Below are 20,063 nucleotides of genomic sequence, written 5' to 3' on the forward strand. Positions count from 1 at the left end.
AAGCCATTTTCTTTCTGGCTATAGTATGCGTGCATTCAACTCTTCTCTTTTGAAACTTATTGTACATATATCTGTGAATATTCTTAACAGTTGCATTTGTTACTGTTGACTGCTTGCTAAATTGCCAGCCTAAAATTCTGCAGCTGAATTTTTAATGGCATACCTTTTATAACTACTTGGAAATGTTAGATGTTAAATTAGAAATATAAGCGCTTCATCTAACTTCCAGGTCGGCCTTCATAAATACTTCATCATCCCTTCACTTAGTCATCCCTGAAACAAAGACATTGGTCTTTTTAAGTAATTATCTTAAGATAGGCATGTTTAAAAATCTTGACATGGGAAAGAAAATATCTTGATCTTTCACTTTCAAGATATCCACTTTCAAAAGAAACTATTTTCATCTTTCACTGAGTAATTAATCATGCAACCAAAGAAACACAGTATCTAATCACATCTTTAAAAAGCTGAACCACTGCGTTTCATTTACAGTCCACTTTAGATATAAAGCCCTTTTGGTTAACTGCACAGCAAGAGTTAATTACAAATTATTATGTGTCTCTGTCCTCCCTCAGCTGCTTTTATGAATAACATTACTGAACATCTTATTTGTTTATTGGCATGGTGGAATCAAAGTTCATGTTGTGAACCAACAGAGCAAAGGATGCGATGAATATCATTGTTTTCATGATTCGCTTTCAAGTTGTTTCCCTGAAAGCCACTCATTATGCAGAATTATAGCTTTCACAAAGAACAGACTTGGACATTTACAAGAAAGCCCTTTTCTCAAGATCAAGAACAGGTCTCAGAGGGCTCTAATACAGCTGACAGCGACAAGAGTAGAAGGAAGGAGATGGCGGGGGAGAGAGGGGAAGAGAGACAGGGGAGGAGAAGTAGGCGGGAGTGAGTGCCCAAACCCCTGAATGAAATCAAAGCTCTATACAAAACTCCTCTGATTAACATTGTGGAATTAATCTCCTCCAGCTCTTCTGCTCTTGTGGGATCCTGAAAACCTGAATGGTGTCTTCAGCACAGCTCTGGCTGACGGCCTATCAGCTATTTAGGCTTCAGCCATGGTTGTGGATAAGCTTTCAGTAAATCTATATCAGTGCTGCTCACCACCTTTCATAGTTGGTCTAAATATGTGTGTTACAGGAGGTTCAATTTCTGTACATTTCACCTACCGCCTTGGTGCACTGCACGTCCTTTCCCAGCAGCCAGTGCAGCTCCAGGTTTCCCTCTCCCTGGTAGCAGGACTGCAGCCGCTCCTTGATGCGAGCGTTGATGTCTTGGATGGTGAAGACGCAGAGAGCGGAGTGATCTGGAGGGTCGTGGCACTGCTTCTGTCCCTTGGAGAACACGGCAAAGAGCACGTCCTCCTGGGCGCTGATGTTGAGCGACTTTGCCAGAACCCTGCCGGCCGTAGACAGGTAAGCCGCCTGCAGCAGACGGTACTCCTCGCCTTTATGTACGCACCCCACAGGAAGCGACACGTATGAGTGGAACTTCTTGTCACCTTTGCAGAGGCGGATGATGCGAGAGGTGTAAAACAGGTCGCCAGGGGAGCCGCCAGCAGGCATCCCATTCTCAGGCGTCTCCGGCTGCACGGTCATGAAGTAGACGAAGCTGCCGCTAGCGAAGCCGTAGATGTAGTAGATGTCAAAGTGTGGGACAAGAGCCAGTGTGTCTGAGGGGATTTTAATAAGAGAGGAAACAAAGTCAGTGTGAAGCTCGTAGTCCAGCATGGCAGAGGATTCTGGGTCGCGAGGCAGCTTGCGGCTGGAGATAGTTGGAAAGTAGTCCTGTTTGCCACCGACGGCCGTGCCGATGTACAGAGTTGCATCCTGACCCTGCGAGGGCACAACAACCCCGTACATCGTCCCTGTCTGGTTGTCACTGGACAGGTAGTGTTCCTTCTTGTGCGTGGGCTCCACGAGGATGAACAAGTCATCCAGCCTCATCAGCTTGCAGACGCCCTGGTAGAGACTCCCGCAGGCCAGCAGCCGGTTGTGAGAGTAGTCGATGAGCAACAGTTTGTTCACGTTGTCAGTAGAGGCAAGAGGCTCAGAACAGGGCTGGACAATCAGCGGAGGATAACACGCTTTGTTGTCATACTCTGGCCCCGTGTCATGGGACACCAGGAGGGTGAGATTAGCTGACAACTTGTAGATTCGGTTGACAGCTCCGATGTACAGAGCTCCAGTAGACTGATGCACAGTCAGGTGGTTCAGAGACCACTCCCTCCTCTCTGATTGGAAGGTGTTCAGAGTCTGTCCAACAGTCGTCTTTTGATTCACAGAGATTAGAGTCAATAGCCACAGTGCCAGGGGCCATGACATGGCCTTCAGTGGACAGGGACCTTTAGCGAGGCCGCAGTAAGTCCATCCTTTATCCGAGCACGTTCCCATCCCCACAGGGCCCCAAAAAAATACCAAGCTCGGACAAAACACCTGGGATCGTGTGTCACCTGGGAGCAGGAAAAAGATGAGCTGAAGTGCGGTCTCGTTCTCCTCAAGTGATCTTTACATCATTCTGAAAGAGAGAATAAAGACATTTGTTTTAAACTCAAAAGAGCCTTGATTCTTCGAGAGGGAAAAACTGCTTTCAGGGTATCATTAGACACTTCATCTAAAAACCTAGAAATATATGTACTTGTTTTTCCCTCTTTCTCTACTTAGTCAGACACATGAGACATCAAAGAAACAAGTAGTCATTTGTTCAAACTGCCTCCCCATATTTACTAGCCCGAGAGATGGTCCAATATTCCCCCTATCAACAGGGGGGCTCATTATATTGCATCTCTGGAAGAGAGAACTAACTGTGGTCTATTACTTGAACAAAGCAGTGACACACTGTAGCTGTGCCTTCCCTCTGTTTGGGTGGCTAATTAAATGATCCAAATGTATTAATTATGCTTCCATATTTTGGGCTCCCTGTTTTCCTTTCTCCCCTCTGCCTTGTTCGTTTAAGTGGTTGAATCCAGGAGGAATTAATCACTCTCCACTGCGGCCGACATTCCTAAATTAATCAGGCTTTTTCTAGGGATGGCAGGGAGTCATTAGAGATTCAGAGCCAGGCAGCATCAACCCTCACACTTCCCTGTTTAATATCGTTTGCATATTTTATGTAGATATTTCCAGGGGACAAACAATGTCCCTCAAACACACGATGGACTGGAGGATGGATGAGTTAGACACATGGCAAAGGATGTTTGATGTGTTTGTGACAGTTTTTTTACCCTTGTCATAACAATTGTGATGTACAATATGTTTTAGTTTGTGGTGTTTCTTATACGGATGAGACAAAATAAGCTAATTTGCAACAAAAAACAGGAACAGGTTTTTATCTCAGAATAAAGAGAGATGTTTAGTGAATGCAACACAAGTATCGTAGATAAAGTGGCTTCACATACGCCGTTACTTCATCGTAGTCCATTAATGGAGTAATAAAACTGCCTGCATAGGAGGACGGATCATAAATTAAGACACCTACATCACCCTAAATCCTGTCCATGTGCCACCAGAAGCTTCTCCAATCTGGCCCCTAAAGGTTCTTTCTATCTCCCCCTTTGTCATCGCCAGCAGTCCCTTCACACTCCTTTAATCGTATCTCTACAAATGTCCTCCAAAGATATGCTGCCAAAAAAGCTAGAAGGCTTTAGCTCAAAGACAACTGTCTTTTTTTGGCTGCAGATAACGTAAACAGGGTGTTTTCTCAGTCAGACTTCCCAGTATAAGTAAAGGTTAAATGAAGACAGCCATGTCAGATCCTAATGCGGGGGTCATGATGCGGTGGGCGCTCTCCATTGGCTGACTAACAGGACTTCTGGCTGAGTTGAGAGGGAGCCAGGGATGGAGCGGATGGACTGACACTGAGCTGGCTGGGCCGACTCCAGCTCCACTCCAGCATCTCCTGTCCATCTGTCCCCGCCTCGCTCACACCAGGGGAGAAGTCACTCGAGTGTCTCGACCTACTCTGCTCAATTTGGCAGGCTCAGTGTGAGAAACTCTACCCGTAATTGGCCACCTAAGAGTAACATCTGACGCACATTGTATTGCTGAATTTGAATCTGAAGTTCAGTGTTTGCTTTTCTTTAATTGTAATGCATGACATTTCATTCAGACCTATGTGAATCAATCCTAGTCACACTGTTGCTTTTATCTATATACAGTATCTTTATCTATCTGCTTAAATGTTAGATCACAAAGCTTCTATTCTTTTCTTGACCACTATTTTCCAACTGGACAGAAAAACTATGTTTGCTTTTATTAGTTCTCAGAAAGCTGAGATTTGGCAGGACATGTTGGCTCTTAGCTTCTTTATTTTGGGCCAAATGGTATCCAACAAATTCCTTCTGAAAATCCCTGAAATCATCTGCTTTGCAAGCTGATGAGTCCCTGAACCAATTTCTGGTTTGATGTAACCTCCATTTTCTATTATTTGTCCATTTTATGTGAAAACCCAATGAAAAGAGTATTAGGCCTTTTGAAATGTTTCAAAGGAAGCAGTGGCAGTCCTCTATTTTAATGGCTTCTGGGTAGACAAAAATATAAACTATTTTAAGCATTTATGTTTGTTTTCAGTAAACCAAATTGCCTAAACCAGTGGTCACTGGAAACCTTTACTCCCTAGAGTGCAAACCTTTTTCTAAATGTGTCTTCTTCTTTTTGATGTAAGCTAGTGGGAAAGGGGATGCTGGAATGGGATGTAATGCATTAAAGAGCTGTTGAAAGTGGGCGGATTATATCACAAAAATCTTTCAATCCTTTGTACATATTCTTGAGCTGCCACAAAAAAACAGCAGAAATTCCAATTCAACGGGGCGTCCAACAAAATCCCTTACCTTTGAATTTCTCTTGTTCAAAAATCACACTGCAAACTTCCTGGTGAAGACCTTAAATGTTATTTGCATTGTTATCACTTATCAGCACCTTAAGCGCTGTCCTTTTAACAACTAGAAGACAGCGCTCTTGATGTCCGACAGCCAATAGCAGACCATATGATATTTGCAAAGCCAGGTTTGAGTCTGGCATGACCTTAAACAACAGACACCAGCAGTGTCACCCAGAGGTTAATTCAGTGTTGAGTCTCTATTCAAACCCCTGGAGGAGTTACAAAACAGGGAGGGGATAAAGAGAAGAGGAAAAAGGAAGTGCTGGTGGCAAACGAAGCCAGGCAGACGAGCAGCAGCCTCATCATTCCATCCATTTCTGTTCTCCCGGCTTTGGTCACGTCTAAGGCGTGCAGTCATGCTGCTCAGTGTTTACCCTGGATTATAGAGACAACTTTTTGCCCTGTGCAGTCCTCCCTGCTGAATTCTCCGCCTCGCCACTCAGACACGCTCCAGCCCAGACGTGACTCATTCACACTCACACACAGGAACATGGTTTGCTGAGGCCTCTGGGGACGCAAGCTCTCAGCGGGCACCAATCACAGCGCAGATGAGAGAGAAGCCAGCCTCTTGTGCTCCACAAACACGACCCCTTGACCTGGATCGAGATCAGTGGAACCAAATCCATCCTTTGGGTTCAGCTTTTATTGGGGTGAAATGCTGTCATAGCTTCTGTAGCGCCCTGTTAGGCATGATGCATGGGACAGAAGGGATGGTTAGCTTTTGTTTGTTTGACCCATCTGCCATCAGAGATGAACTAAAATGTTCATAGGGGATATTTCTTTGTTAGGCTGTCCAAGTGTATCATTTTCACTGCCCGCTCAAGTTCGATAGCACGGAGCCGGGCTTCCAACAGGTCAGCAAACATTTTTCTTGTAGTAAATTCACGAATTATAATGAGCTGTCATGGGTTATATCACTGATGTTGTGTAAAAAACAAAACAAAAAAAAGATTTTTTTGGTGATTTTGTGATTTTTTTCCTTTGCTATGAAGATTGCACCTTTGTGAGACATAATGGGTTTTGAAAACCCTGTTAAACCCCGGTGGATAATGTCACAAAGCATTTCTAAATATTACGTTTTCACACACCAGCAATAAGATGGCCCAACATGATCTTTTCACTTAAAAGAAAAACATTTTTAGCACGAACAGTATGGTGTCCAAGTTTATCTTGTTTACATTTTGGATTATAGATTTGGGTGAGATCTGTCGACAGACTGTGCAGTGATCTTTCTAAAGGTCAGGAGAAACATTTCTGTTCTCACACTTAGTCAACAATGGGAGTCATTATCACTAGCATCAGAAGTGATAAAACATTTTGTTTTTTTGTGGCCTAGATTTATACGGCTGCACAAAAGCAATAACAGTATAAGAGCACGGGGGCAGAAAGGACAGTTCTGTCTTTATGATTTCAAGCCAGCTGGGCAGAAATGCACAGGTTTTTTTTGAGTCACTAGGTTTTCCGAGACAGGACAGCTGATGGAAGTTGAAAGTCAGTTTATGAAGTTCGTTCTTGGAGATGATTTCAGATTTGGGGTAAAACTTGTGGCTCCAGCTCTTCTTAGTAATGTGCTGCACAATATTTGCACTTCTTGTATGCAAGCTCACATGCCCTGATGGGATACTCTTGTCTGGGGTTTCCTGCCATTACACATGGACGAGTCATTGGGGGGAGGGCCATCGTTGTACACATTACACATGAATGAGCTGGGAGAGCGCCAGCCGCAACAGAATTTGACTTCCAAATGAATAAATGAAGGCAATTAGTAGATCTGTTTACAATGTTGTGGAGACAGAAGTAGGTCAAACGTGGCGGAGACAGGAGGGAGGAGGGAGCCAGCAAGCCAGAGCCAGGGGCTGTCGCTGGTACGTACAGCGATGAGTCGGGGAATTAGGACATGAAAATGCCGTCTTTATTAAGGATGACTTATAAATGAATGTCATATTGAATCACAAGGGACCGGTGGGGTTTATTAGAAAAAGCAATGTTTTGTGATCAGTCCACCGTGTTGTATCTGTGGCTGCGTTGTGAAGGGGCAGCCCAGGGCAATTGGCCCCTCCTCTTAAGGCCCCATTACAGAAATACAGACTCGGGCCTCAGATGGCATAATGTGTAGCGTGGATGCTCACACTGCAGATACCCACAGGATATCTCCACTTTGATGCCGCACAGTGAAATTTGTGACAGTTGGCCTGTGGTTAATTTTCTTCATTATGTTCTGCAATGGAAATTCAAACGGCAGTGCTTCTTGCCAGACATTTCTCTCAGTCATGGGGATGGAAAACATCTTGCAAGCAGTATTTTTTTTTATTTTTTACTTTTTATTACAAGCAGTATTTAGAATAATGATAATAACGCTTTGTGATGCTAGCATTCTCTGGAAACGAGTGTGAATTGCTGTAAATTCATTTAGTTTTGTTGGCAGTACTTCTGGCATGTCTGACTTGTTGTTTAGTTTATTGGTCAGCGCAGATAGGCTACTGCACGCTTTAGGACTCTCCAGCCAGCCACTAATCTTGATGGTAGCGTAGCAGAGGATGTCTGCTGGGAACAGTAAAACAGCACTATGTCATCGCAACACGCTCTGCTCCTAATAACTGCAGGATGCTGCGAGGGACCTGGGCACAGGCAAATGTGACATAGGGGACCGATTCCAACACATCACCACAACACAGTCAGCAGCCTCCTCTGCAATGCATGCCATTATCTTAGGGCGCATGCATTATACATGCAGATACAGTACTATATCTGAAATTGCTGTTAAGAGCAGGGACCAGATGAAGGGCGCTGCTGCCACCGTCACATTTAACCATGCATGCCTTTCTCCTCCCTTCCCTCTTCTCAGCTCTGTCTCCTCTTCCATAAATCTCGTTGTCGGTCTTCCCTGGTTAATGGTGACCTCAAGCAGGCTCCTTTCAACTGCCGAAGCCCTCGTGTTGCATGTGTGATGAGCATAGAGAGGGAAAGTCAAAGTGACCTCCAGCACTGTGATGAAAACCCATGCAGCTCGAGTGCAATAGAGGGTCTTCTATAATTCAGCGGCCGCAGAAGAAGACAGAGTGAGCAGCGTTTGCTTTGGAACCACACAGCGTGTGCGTTTGAACCGTGCTGCAGCAGCTGCCCAGCACCCCTCCTCCTTTAACGTCACTTAAGTGCAAGAAGAAGAACAAGGGGTAAAGTGAGGAGTCCAACCGGGGCTCTGAGTAATCTGTGGACAGTGCAGCTGGGGGCATAAACTACCAGTGTGATATTCAGCCTCTGGCATGGCTGTAATTGTATTGTCTGCTCCCATAGTTTCTGTCTCTTTTGTCTGAGTTGACGATGCTCTTTCTCTATAACACAGATATATTTCTGCTCAGACTGATTCTGTTACAGATGTGCAGGGCAATATTGCTTTTGCATGCATAAATCATGGATACCTGACAGGGAGCATACATTACATTTGGCAGAGACTAGACCCCATGCGGGTGTATGAATGAGAAAAATAATCAAACACAGTGATGTAGAGCATCCATGTGAAGCTGTGAAGCACATATGTCCATAATTCCCACACCACTGCACACAGAAATCAAAGAACTTATTCCAAAGAAGCCGGTATGTTTCCTCGGCTTTCTCCCTCTTTGCCCATATGGCTTCTTGGGGTGGAAGATGCCAAGGTTGGAGGTAGCTGGCACGAATAATTACGATCAAAGAAATTACAATGCGAAAGGAACAGCTGCTACCTCCACTGCTGACAAATCACTGTGAGCAAGAGGAGACGGCAATAGACAGCGAGCGAGTGAGAGAGAAACAGCAAAGAGGAGGAGAGAGGGTGCATGTTCTACTATTCGACAACTTTCCCTCTAAGTATCTGCTCCTCCAAAACCCATTTAAACATTTAATCCACAGTGCAAATAAAGCCTTTGGAGGCCATTCACCCAAAAAGCTGTACAAATACAAGCATCTGCCCAGATTATCTCAGTTTTTCTCCATGGTCGGCCCAGCCCGGCTTGTCCCTAATTCTAACCCACTCTGAAACTATATCCTAATCTCCAAAATCTCTGAATGTAATTTTGGGCAAATGCATATAAAGTTCCTCAATGTTTAGAAATAGGCATAGCCTGGTTAAAGGTACAGTACCCTAGTGGGCCAGAAGTCTACCAGGACTACAAACATAGGTGAATTTCTCCCTGGAAGGCAAATGGGATGTTTTTTTTTTTACAAAAGCCCCTAAAGTGATAATGCATACTGGGGAAAAAGTATAGAATTTACACAGCAGAGAACATTTCCCAACGCTACAACCTGTCCTTCTTGATAGGTCTTGATCCTCAAATTAATACTGAATTCTCCAACTCTATTAAGTAAGTCCACTCCCACCTGGTTTGTTGCTGCCAAGGGCTGAACACGGCTCGTCTCAGATGTAGTCCAGGTGCTCTGGGCTTTTGGGACATGTTGTAAGTAACTGATCACTTACTTTGTTTCTAAGACCAGCCCAAGAAACTCATTCAGTGTTGTGCTGTTATCTTAATATTCCCCCAAAGACAGCCAAGTCACAAGGGAGAAACAATTTAGTAACGTCCTCCTTCGGTAATTCAATTCAGTTGGTGTGAAACAAAGGTATTTTTATCTATAACCTTGAAATTTCATAAATTCTACATTCTTTAAAACCGTTAAATTCCAGCAACTGCAAATCCACTGATAATATTTTAGGAAACGTAAAAAGTTTTAATGGGTGAATGACCCTAATTGCACGTCACATTCTTTGAAATGTGGAAGTTGCGGGTTGTCTGTGATGGGACTGATGAATGTGGAGATTGTTTAAAAGTCACTGATGTTATTTTTTATTGGGAATTTCACCTACTTTTACTGACATGCATTGAAGAGATTGCCACAAAGTTATCGTTTTCTTAGAAATGGAAAATGATTTGAGTTGGAGGCGTTTGCTGAAATGGAGGAAGGAGACAGTTTTTTGTGGAGTGACACATATTTGCCATGGCTCTACCACATTAAGACCAATTTCCATACATTTTCCATGTCATACAACACATTTTTTCCCATGACCAATATTACTATATGAAATTCTTACATTTTAATTGATAGCTTATTTTAATTCTCCAAGATTATTTTTAGTTCCCTAACACAGACATGTATGAAATTATATTTTCAAAGGTTAACTTCAATTGGTTTAGCACTGCGATTCCATAAAGTTTGGGGACTTGCAAGAGACAGTATTGTGCAGAAGAGGCCGAGATATTCTGACTTTTGGTCCCTAATATGACTCAGCAGTCAGACTCAACATTTCTCATAATGCAACTTGATAGCATCATTTGTGAGACCCTCCCTACCAAGAAAATGTCTTTCAAACTCTCTGACCTGAGTTTGACTTTTTGTTAAAAATCTGTAGTCTGTAGTCAAGCCAGACCTGAGATCACCCCCCAATGATATCGGATGATTATCTAAGAATTTAGGGAGCTTCTCCAGAGCCACAAAAAACATTATGAGTCTGTTTAAATAAGTAGTCCTGCTCATGAGTAAACTGATCGTTGTGTGTAAAATCACTGGAGTTCCCCTTTAAGAAGAAAGAGTTTACAAACTTTTCAAATATATGAAAGTCAATTCCTTCCCAAGGAAATAAAAAGAACACAAATGACTTCCTTCAACTTTGTCAGTTTTCTTTACAACCATATGCTGTCTGCTTACACCAGTGCCAGAGGAAATCATGCAAAAACACACACACATCAGCAAAGTTATTGCACTGTTTGTATCAACAACGGTGTGACAATCTGGAGGCGGTGCGCCATATTGTAAGACCGCCATCACTGCATGCTGAGAGCTGCCAAAGCTGCCATCTGGCAGGTGAGCTGCACGCTTTCCACTTGTACCTCTCCTCCCTTTCACTTCTCTCCTCCACTGTTTGTTACTACCTCTCTCTCTCTCTCTTTCTCTTCGCTCTCTCTGTTTGCGTTAGTCTTTCTCACTCCCACAACCTATCTTTTTCTACCTCTTCATCTCCTCTCAACCCCTGTTTACCCCTCTCTGTCCCTATTCTCCACCTCTATCTTCCTGTATATCCACCTCCCTCCAGGCCTGGTTCGCACACTAAAACAAGAGGAAGCATGAAGATTGAAAGGGGGATGAAGGAGAGAAAAGAGTAAGGACAACAACATATCGGTCATGCTTGATGATCTGCAGTATTTTGTTCTCTCGCTGTTTCTTTCTCCCGTCACTGTCGGTTTCATATCGTTGTTTGCGTCTCCTCTCTTTTTGTTGCTTTCTTTCCTGCTCTCTAATTTATACCCTCCAATGCGGAGTCACACTAGTAAATCCACATGTGCACGCACACATATACTACATGCACACACATGCAAACACTATCACACACACACACACACACAATGCACACACAGTAGGGCTCTCTTTCTTCCTCCTCCTCGGGCTGTAGCATCTGAACAGTCATGTTTAATCAGTGTCTCCGTTGGCAACAGGGGTAGTGGTGGAGGGGAGTGGGTGAGGGTTGGAGGCAGGGGGTCGCCAGCTACTGTATGGGTAGTAGTAGTGAGCTGCTGTGCACTCACACACTGTGTAATTGTGTTACATACACTAATTCTCCTGATGTGCTATTGCAGCGACTGTGCGTCGCCTTTGCCCCTGACCCACATCACCCTCTAATGTTCAAATTACTCTAAAATCAATGTCACGGTTAGAACTGGTGGTCATTTAAATCAAAAGCAGTTTTGCAGCTAGAGTTGTGGTTCTGACTTCTTCCCTTTTCCTGTCTTCTCAAACGTACACTATAGTTTATTAATCTCTGTAGAAGCCTGGGATAACACTTAACTCCTGGCTTGTGGGTATTGTTGACAGAGACAGATATTCTAAATTACTTCACCTACACTGGTCCTGCATTGTCTCCAGGGTCAAGAGAATCCAAAATAATGCAGTTTCACCTGCAATTTCTCTGCATTCAAAACTACCTTAACAAAAACTGGTAAAAAATATAACACGCTTCAAATAGAAATCAGTGAACACTCCAATGAACAATTCATGCTTTATTTATTTTTTATTTTTATCAGTCTGACACTACGTTGTGGAAAAATGGTATGACTATATCTTAAAACCTCAGCATGTAAAACGAAAAGTATCTGCATGGCTAGAAAATACAAGGAGTAAGGGGGGAAAATATGTATTTTTGTATTTTTGAAAATCTTACCCTAAAAAAATTGGTCAGCCTCTGAGTTTAGATTGGTTAACCCCTTAACTGCATGTACTAGATGAACACCTTTCATCACAACCCAAACCTCAAATTTCATTTGTTGCTGTCAGAAACAGCAAAAGAGTGAGAGACAGAACTAATGTGGAGATTCATATAAATCCTAAAATTAGCAGGCAACTGATAAAGTGTGCATGACTGGCATGAACATGCTGAGGGCCAATCTCTCTCTCTCTCTCTCTCTCTCTCTCTCTGTTTCCCTCCCTCTCCCTCCGTGAGAGGCTTTACCCACTCTGGAGGGGCCAGGAGAATAAAAAGCTAGTCCAACTGGCCGGCCAGATAAGCCAGACCAGAAAGAGCATACAGAGGTAACACGGGTTCATCTGGTTTGCATGAAGGGTGAGAGTCAAAGAACCGTGAATCTAACAACCACCACCCCTCCTCACCCCCTCTACTTACACTCAAACACACACACACACACACACACACACACACACAGACAGGGGGCTCTAACAAAGATGCACTTGGTCAACAGCATTGTTGAGGTTGGCAGCGCTACAGCCGTGTGTGCTTTAGTTCTCTCGGGCTCAGGCTCCATCTCAGCTCCTGCCCAGCCTTATCAGCATCCCAGTAGCTTCTGTTCTGCCCAGGTTGCCAAGGCTGCACAAGCCCTGGCTGCAGGAGGCAGGAGGCAGGGCAGCACTGGAGGACTCACTATCTCCAGGCTAAATACTGCACTTTGGTATTCTCCTGATGACCACTGATCTGATGCGCTGCCCAGAATAATCCACAAGTGTAAAGAGTTGCGGAAAAATCTGCACAAGCCGCAGGCTTTGCCTAAAGCAGAGTGAAATGTATCCCTGTGATAATGCAATGATTTGCACCAAACCTACACAATGCTCTGCCTCCTGTCTGTGATGGGTGCTGAAGCTGAGGCATTTGCAGTCCCTCTGTCTCCAGAGCATCAGACCACATCTGTTGCTTGCCCCAGGTGGGCAGCAGAGGAATAATTTGATAATTTGCTCATGCAAACATTTCATATAACACCTTGATTCAGAGTACACCGGACGTCTTTCACTACGCCCAGGCGCGTAAAGTCTGCCCAACTTTGCTCTCCTGCACACTGCCGGGCGGCACAGCACTACAGGCTGCTGCTCTGCTACTAACAGTAAAGGAGAGGCTACTCACCTTGAAATAAGAGGAGACTCATTCATGAGTAGCACAGATCCGGTAATTTCGCTGGAATTTTTAGGGGGGGAAACGTCCCGCGTGTCAGCCAGCTTGCCAGCCAGCAAGTGAATGAGTGTGGACGCCAAATTCAGCGAGATAAACTGCCGGTTAATTTATTCTACGCGCTGCACGCGACGCACAGCCAGCCAGTAAAGTCATCTGGACAGCAGTGAGCATCTCTCCGTCAGCGGCTAAGAAGGAGACGGTATCAAGTGACCCTCCTGCCTCGTTCAGGAATTGATCATGTTCTGTAAAAGGCTGCCATACAACCTCTCTCTCTCTCTCTCTCTCTCTCTCTCTCTCTCTCCTTCGGTGTGCATGCCGGTGCTACATGAAGTCACTCATCAGTTCACTTGCACCTCACGTACAGTGTGCGTTTTTAGACCCAACCTCCGTCGCGTCATCCTTTGGCACAACTTGAGCGCACTGCAATACATTTAATGTCCCTTAGTCATTAGGTGGACTCTCTAACGTGTTTGTAGATTTATACATCAAGGCAGATGAAAAATAATCTTTTTTTTAAATATGGAGAAATAATCAATAAATGCATGCATGTAATAGAGATTCAACAGAAATATACGTAGAATTTAGACATATTGGGCCTATAGCCGGCCTATGTTATCAGCAGCGCACAGGATGGAGATAATGTCAGGGTCTAAAATAGGTCTATTTGTCAAATGATTGCTATCTTCATGTTTTTGTAAAATGACTGCCTTCCACATGTACAAAGGGTTGTATTTGTGGCTCATTGTATATTTTGAAGCAAGTATCCATCTACACATCCTCTGAGATAAATGTAAAATGTGGTTTAGAAGAATGTGAAAGGAAATGATGTTACAGCAGCTCACATGCTGGTAAGGCCCACTCCCGCAGTCAGATAGAGACTGAGACAGGACCATTTTTATAAATAAGTCATACAACCTTTCACAGTGCATATTTATGCGCTTTCTTTTCATTCAGAAGACACTCACTAGTTTCCTTAGAAATACTGCCATCTGTAGGACTTATGATGCAACCACATATCCGTCTATCATAAAGCTGTGATACAGAGCTTATGTATAGTATTTACAAAAGAAGCCTCATTATTGAGTTGTGAATAAGAGGGTGTATTGTATGATGCATGGTTATGCCTGACTTTGAAGGGAAACTGTGCACACACACACACACACACACACATATCCATATCCAGGCAGCAACATGCCTACATGAAACTAACACAGAACTGCTTATGTTGCTAAATAGCTCAGTAGGCAGTTTTCCTGGGTCTGTCGGCCAGCTGTCTGCCCCTCATTATTTGCCGTTTGGTGGGTTGGAGATGAGTTGGAGATGTCAGACGTGCTACCTGTTAGGGGCGAGCAGCTCTGGGTGGCCGGTGGACTCCCTCAGGGCTGACCAGATGGCAGCTATACTCCTTACTGGCCCCACGTCAGGCGCTGGGGTTCATGAGGCAATGTGACAAACACACACACACACACAAACACATACACTGTAATGCAAAAACACACATGCCTGCAGGCATACAAACACATGCAAACATACACCTGAAGCAGTCGAATTGTGTCAGTGCTGGAAATAATTATGCTGCATGCATGACTAGAGGGAAACTAGAATGTCAGGTGAGGGGAAAAGTGAAAAATAGAAAAGGCACGTGTGTTGAATAGGCTTTTAGAGATGTGTGATGGTGTGATTTTGCTTGTAACAATTCATTGTTAGAATACTTCTCTGTATGAATTCAAAAATATTTCTCCAAATTGTAGTCTTCTTTATCAGATTCATCAGTGAAGGAGCTATCCATTGTGCTGAAACATACATGACTTATGAGTTTGGGTAAATGCCAAGCTAAACATAATGATTTGTGCTTCTATGAATAACACACAGTAGTTGTGCTGTTTTTCAATGTTGGTCAAGGCAGCGATGAAGACTGAGTGGAACTGAGTTGTAGAAGATTGTTATAATTCCTGCACAAGTTCAATTACACAACACTGTCTAATGTCAGGGCAATTGCAGTTATTTCAAACTTGTGCTATCACTCCTTCAAGAGCAGCACTTGTACAGTGTGTTCAAGACTCTGGAGAAAACTCCCAGAGAGGAAAAGTCACAGGTTAGCTGCTCAAATGAAGAGCATCTGAATGAGACAATGCTGCAGATGCAGAAAACAGACTTCTCTTTGAAATACCTCATTATATCGTTGTAGTTGAAAAAGGCTGTTGCCGATAAAATCTGTAACATATAGCAAAGAGGATGTAGCTATGTGTTTTTCCCCCTCTAAACATATAATGGCGAACAAGGATTGTAGCTAGATAAGTTTTACATAACTATGCATTTCAAATAAAAAATCTTGGTATTTATATTAATCATTAATATAAATACTAAACTAATTAATGTCTGGGAAGGTTCTCGGTCATTCAGAGAAGGTTTAAACTCAAGGGCAACTTGACCTGGTTAAAGGTGCTATGATAAATGTTTATCAAATTCAGAATCAGCTTTATTCCAAAGTCAAAAGGCTAGAAGTACAAAACATTTATTGGGCCAGATCAGTGTTTTAAAATTTTGAATTTCTCTCAATGCTTAAGTGCCCTTTGTTTTGAAACCTTTATTTTACCACGATATGCCCTAATGGGACGTTTCTGCCTGCTTGGTTTCGAATTAAGTCAATAATTATTATATATACCAAAATCACAAATTTGCCTCAAAGGGCTTTACAGAATTTGTCAACCTTTGTCCTCAGACCTATGGATGAAAGATTTAAGGAAAAACTCCCCAAACAGGTAAAAACAGGACAGACAGACATGCAATAGATGTCATGTCAGATTACAGAGAAGTAATAATCATGAACTTAGGTTATGTGGATAGTAAAATGACACTAGACTCTAAAATACACACTTCATTCTTGCCTTAAAGCAACACTATATAACTTTTAGCTGCAGCTGTAGTTCCAATGAGACAACCTGTAGGGGGACCGAAGGGGGAAAAGTTACATTGTGTTGCTTTAACCTTTGTGTTGTCTTCCCATCAACTATGGTCAAAATTGACCCGGTCTGTTTTATAAAGCATACAGTTTAAATTATCACCCAATTCTGTGTTACTGCTCCGCGCCCTGCTACGCCCTGCTACACCCTGCTACACCCTGCTATGCTTTGCAGTGCCCTGCTACGTCCTGCTTCACCCTGCTACATCCTGCACAATTTTTTTTTGACACTTATTTTTGGAATATATGGTCAATAAACGTAATTCATATCAAATTATTCCTTATTTTTTAGTTAAAAACCCTGGATATTATAAATTATTTTAGCTAATAGATAAGATCAGGGGAACCTATGGCATTTATATTATTTTTGGGCAATTTAGTTGAAAGAAACCCATATTTTTGATTATAGAAACTTTGAGAACACAATGGTTACTAATGTCACAACAGGGGGGGGCACTTTAGCCCCTGATCGGTTGAAATGTGATTGTTAGCTTGAGTGCTGCTCTGAAATGAACTCTTAACACTAAATGAAAACCCTAACTGTAACCTTGCACACACTAGAGATGTGTTCATTATGATTATTATGCTGTGGCTCCAGGCTTCTCCCGCAGACAGGACCCAAGTGGAGCAGCCATCGAGATGCAATCTACTTACCAAAATTACCATAACAACACAAAGCTGCGGAAGGCGGCAAAGGGAGGTGCATGCAAATAGCACAACAATGAAATAAGACCGCAGGCCCAATCAAGCTGTCATAACACATAGAATAATAACAACTGAAAGCCATTAAAACCTTTCACTCCGAACCGTTACACCTCACTGTGCAAAGAATAGTATTGAGAGGCCCTCATAGCCCTCATTTTGCCTAAATAGTCACATATACACACCAGGCTTTAACCAACTCACATCCATCATCTCCAGATTATAATGAGACATTCATCAAAAGGAGTCCTGTGCTGGAAAACAATTATCCATTCCCTTGTCACTTGTTCTTGTTGAGGCTTTCCACATAAATGTCTCTTCTCAAAAAATTCAGATCTGTTTTTCCATCCAAAAGAAAAGTAAAACCAAGTGCATTTTTCATGTTGTTTTTCAGACTGGTGGTTTGTGCTTGTGTGGCTGTATGAAATCACCAAAGGCTAATATAGTTTATTCATCTGTGCCATAGACCTCCATTGTTTGCCAAAAACTATTAAAAGCATATCATTGAGCCGCAGCGTTGCACATTTTCTGTCATGAAACATGGACGCTTTAGTTTATTTTAAGTCAATCCCACATACACCGTCCTGCTGCTGTAAATACTCACTAGAGAAACAAATGTGTATATATCCACAGCTGGAAATAGTCCCCAACAATATCATTATTTACTCCTGTTTGCTAAAAACTACAGTGCCCAGCTGGAAGTTTTAGGAGGTTATTTGGTCTTTTGAATCTGTGTCATTAACTTTGAGACTGACTTTTAAAGATCTCTGTCTGCAGTAACCGATGGGCCTGAGTGCTCTCAGACAGACTGGGGAAGTCAGTGAGTCAAGTATTGAGAACCGGGAACACCATTGTTGGTTTTGGTCTTTTCAAGGGATTCGTTGATAATAACAAAAATATAGAATTTTGCCAGCCTTATCCTTTAAGTAACAAAACATTGTCTGGATTAGTAAACATTTCAAAGCATTTGGGGAATAGTATAATTCTGTGAATACACATACTGTACATAATTTCAAAATGTGTTAGACAACTTTAGGACACAGACAAAACAAGTAAAACAGAAAATGGTCCATACCGACATACATGAATAATAACAGCAACACCACAGACTTCATCAAGCAACTGAAAACAATTAACACTCAGTTGAGATAATACGATCACTACTTCTATACTGTCAAAGCACTATGAGGCAACTAGCAGAGGCTGAACAATGATAAATAGAGTTGTTAGCTGAACTGCAGATGATGTGTCAGCCACAACACCTGCTCTGTTATGTGATGCAAAATGGGAAACTGTCATGTTATCTGCCAGACAGACAGAACAGCAGTCAGAATCCAATGCTCACCAACAGCCAGAGAAATACGCCGATAGCTGCTAAAGACCCCAAAGGTACATCCTCAAACTCCCACACTGCAATTTAACACTTCCTTGAAAGAGTTTTCAATAAAAACAATCTACTGTGAGCTTCACAAAGCTGCTAATTATACTGTCATAGCAGGGGTGGCAAATGGTGTAAAAGGAACAAAACCTAAACTGTGAGCAATTAACTGTTTATTAATTAACCCCCTCCTCTCGAACATCTCAATCATAGCTGAGCAACCATAACTACATGGTTTACTACATAGTAAGCATGACAGGTGTGTCAAGCTTTGGATTTCTCCACACGCAGACACTATGGATATATGAAGAGAGCTGATGTATCCAGAGCTGCCAACACAGTTCTCTCATGATGTTCCCATGTTCCAGGCTGATAAAGCCCAAGTTTACAAAAACATGTAAAAAAAAAAAAAAAAGAGGTTACAGGAAACCAAACGACAACTAACTGACATCCCCTTACTCAAAAAATGTGACACCTACTTAAAATGTAATGGAGCGGTTAGTTTACTTGACCTGACGAGTAATAACTTATATTAAAGATATAGTCATCTGTATTGTAGACCTATTAGTTCAGATGTTTTTATTTTTTTATTTAGATTCTTTTATTCATATCTCTGCTAGTCTCGCATTGCCAGACCTTCGTCCACAGCGCTACGGAGGAGGGTCTGGCGAGTCCACACAGCATTCTGCGATGGGTGAAAAACGTGCTCTGGTTTATTGGCATTTCTTTAAACCAATCACAATCGTCTTGGGCAGGGCTAGGCGCCGTATGGAGCTAACTGTGCCACTGCAAAATAGCCTCAGGAAGGAACTTGTTTTGGTGGAACGTGTGTACGTTCAAAAGTTGTTTTAGTCGTGCATGAGAAAACTCAGATTGGACAGATAGTCTAGCTAGCTGTCTGGATTTACCCTAGAGAGATCTGAGGAGCAGTTAACCATAGTCCTCATAAATCCACCAGAGTTTAGAATGTCAATACAAAGAAAGTGGAAGGTAAAGGACATCCGGTCAAAATGAGGGACATCCGGCGGAAATTCCGGCAGCACCTGAACAATCCCGGAAATGAAACGTCCTTGATAAAGACTATATCTCTGCATACCTTATATTATGTCCAGTGGGAAATTTGTCGACAATTATACAAGCACTGATGCTTCCACGCTACTGTATCTCATCCGTTTCCTTGTTCAACAACACTGACTCGATACATTTAGATGAACAATTAGAGACAAATAGCAGAGGCTGAAAAATTATAACTATAGTCGTTATATTATTATATTATATATATAACAAGAACAGCAGTCAGAATCCAATGCTCACCAAAAGCCAGAGAAATACGCCGATAGCTGCTAAAGACCCCAAAGGTACATCCTCAAACTCCCACACTGCTATTTAACACTTCCTTGAAAGAGTTTTCAATAAAAACTAAACAATCTACTGAGCTTCACAAAGCTGCTAATTATACTGTCATAGCAGGGGTGGCAAACAAGAATGCAAGCACTGATGCTTCCACTCAATCTCATCAGTTTCCTTGTTCAACAACACTGACTTGATACATTTAGATGAACATTTAATTATTGTATTCATAAACAATCCTCTAAATTCACACTCGGCCATAATATTCAAACACTCGAGCACGAACTCATTTACACACACAAAAAGGATTTTAGACATACAATCAGAGTATCAGGATTACTGGCTTTTGTTTGGGT

General features: G+C 42.6%; 1 protein-coding gene across 2 annotated transcripts in view; it reads right to left on the reverse strand.

Moving 5' to 3' along the window:
* Positions 1–13,635, reverse strand: part of LOC120557738 (plexin-A2-like) — an 83,731-nt gene extending 70,096 nt beyond the window's left edge. The window contains exons 1-2 of one of the 2 annotated variants that reach the window (XM_039798322.1): positions 13,268–13,625; positions 1,185–2,532 (exon numbers count right to left, since the gene is read on the reverse strand). In XM_039798322.1, the coding sequence (XP_039654256.1) occupies positions 1,185–2,408 (1,224 nt within the window). In that variant the 5' untranslated portion in view covers positions 2,409–2,532; positions 13,268–13,625. Of the gene's footprint in view, positions 1–1,184; positions 2,533–13,267 lie in introns of both variants that reach the window. The other variant, XM_039798323.1, reaches the window with a different exon arrangement.
* Positions 13,636–20,063: the final 6,428 nt, after the last annotated feature.

The sequence above is a fragment of the Perca fluviatilis genome, chromosome 4, assembly GCF_010015445.1.
Source record: "Perca fluviatilis chromosome 4, GENO_Pfluv_1.0, whole genome shotgun sequence".
NCBI lineage: Eukaryota > Metazoa > Chordata > Actinopteri > Perciformes > Percidae > Perca > Perca fluviatilis.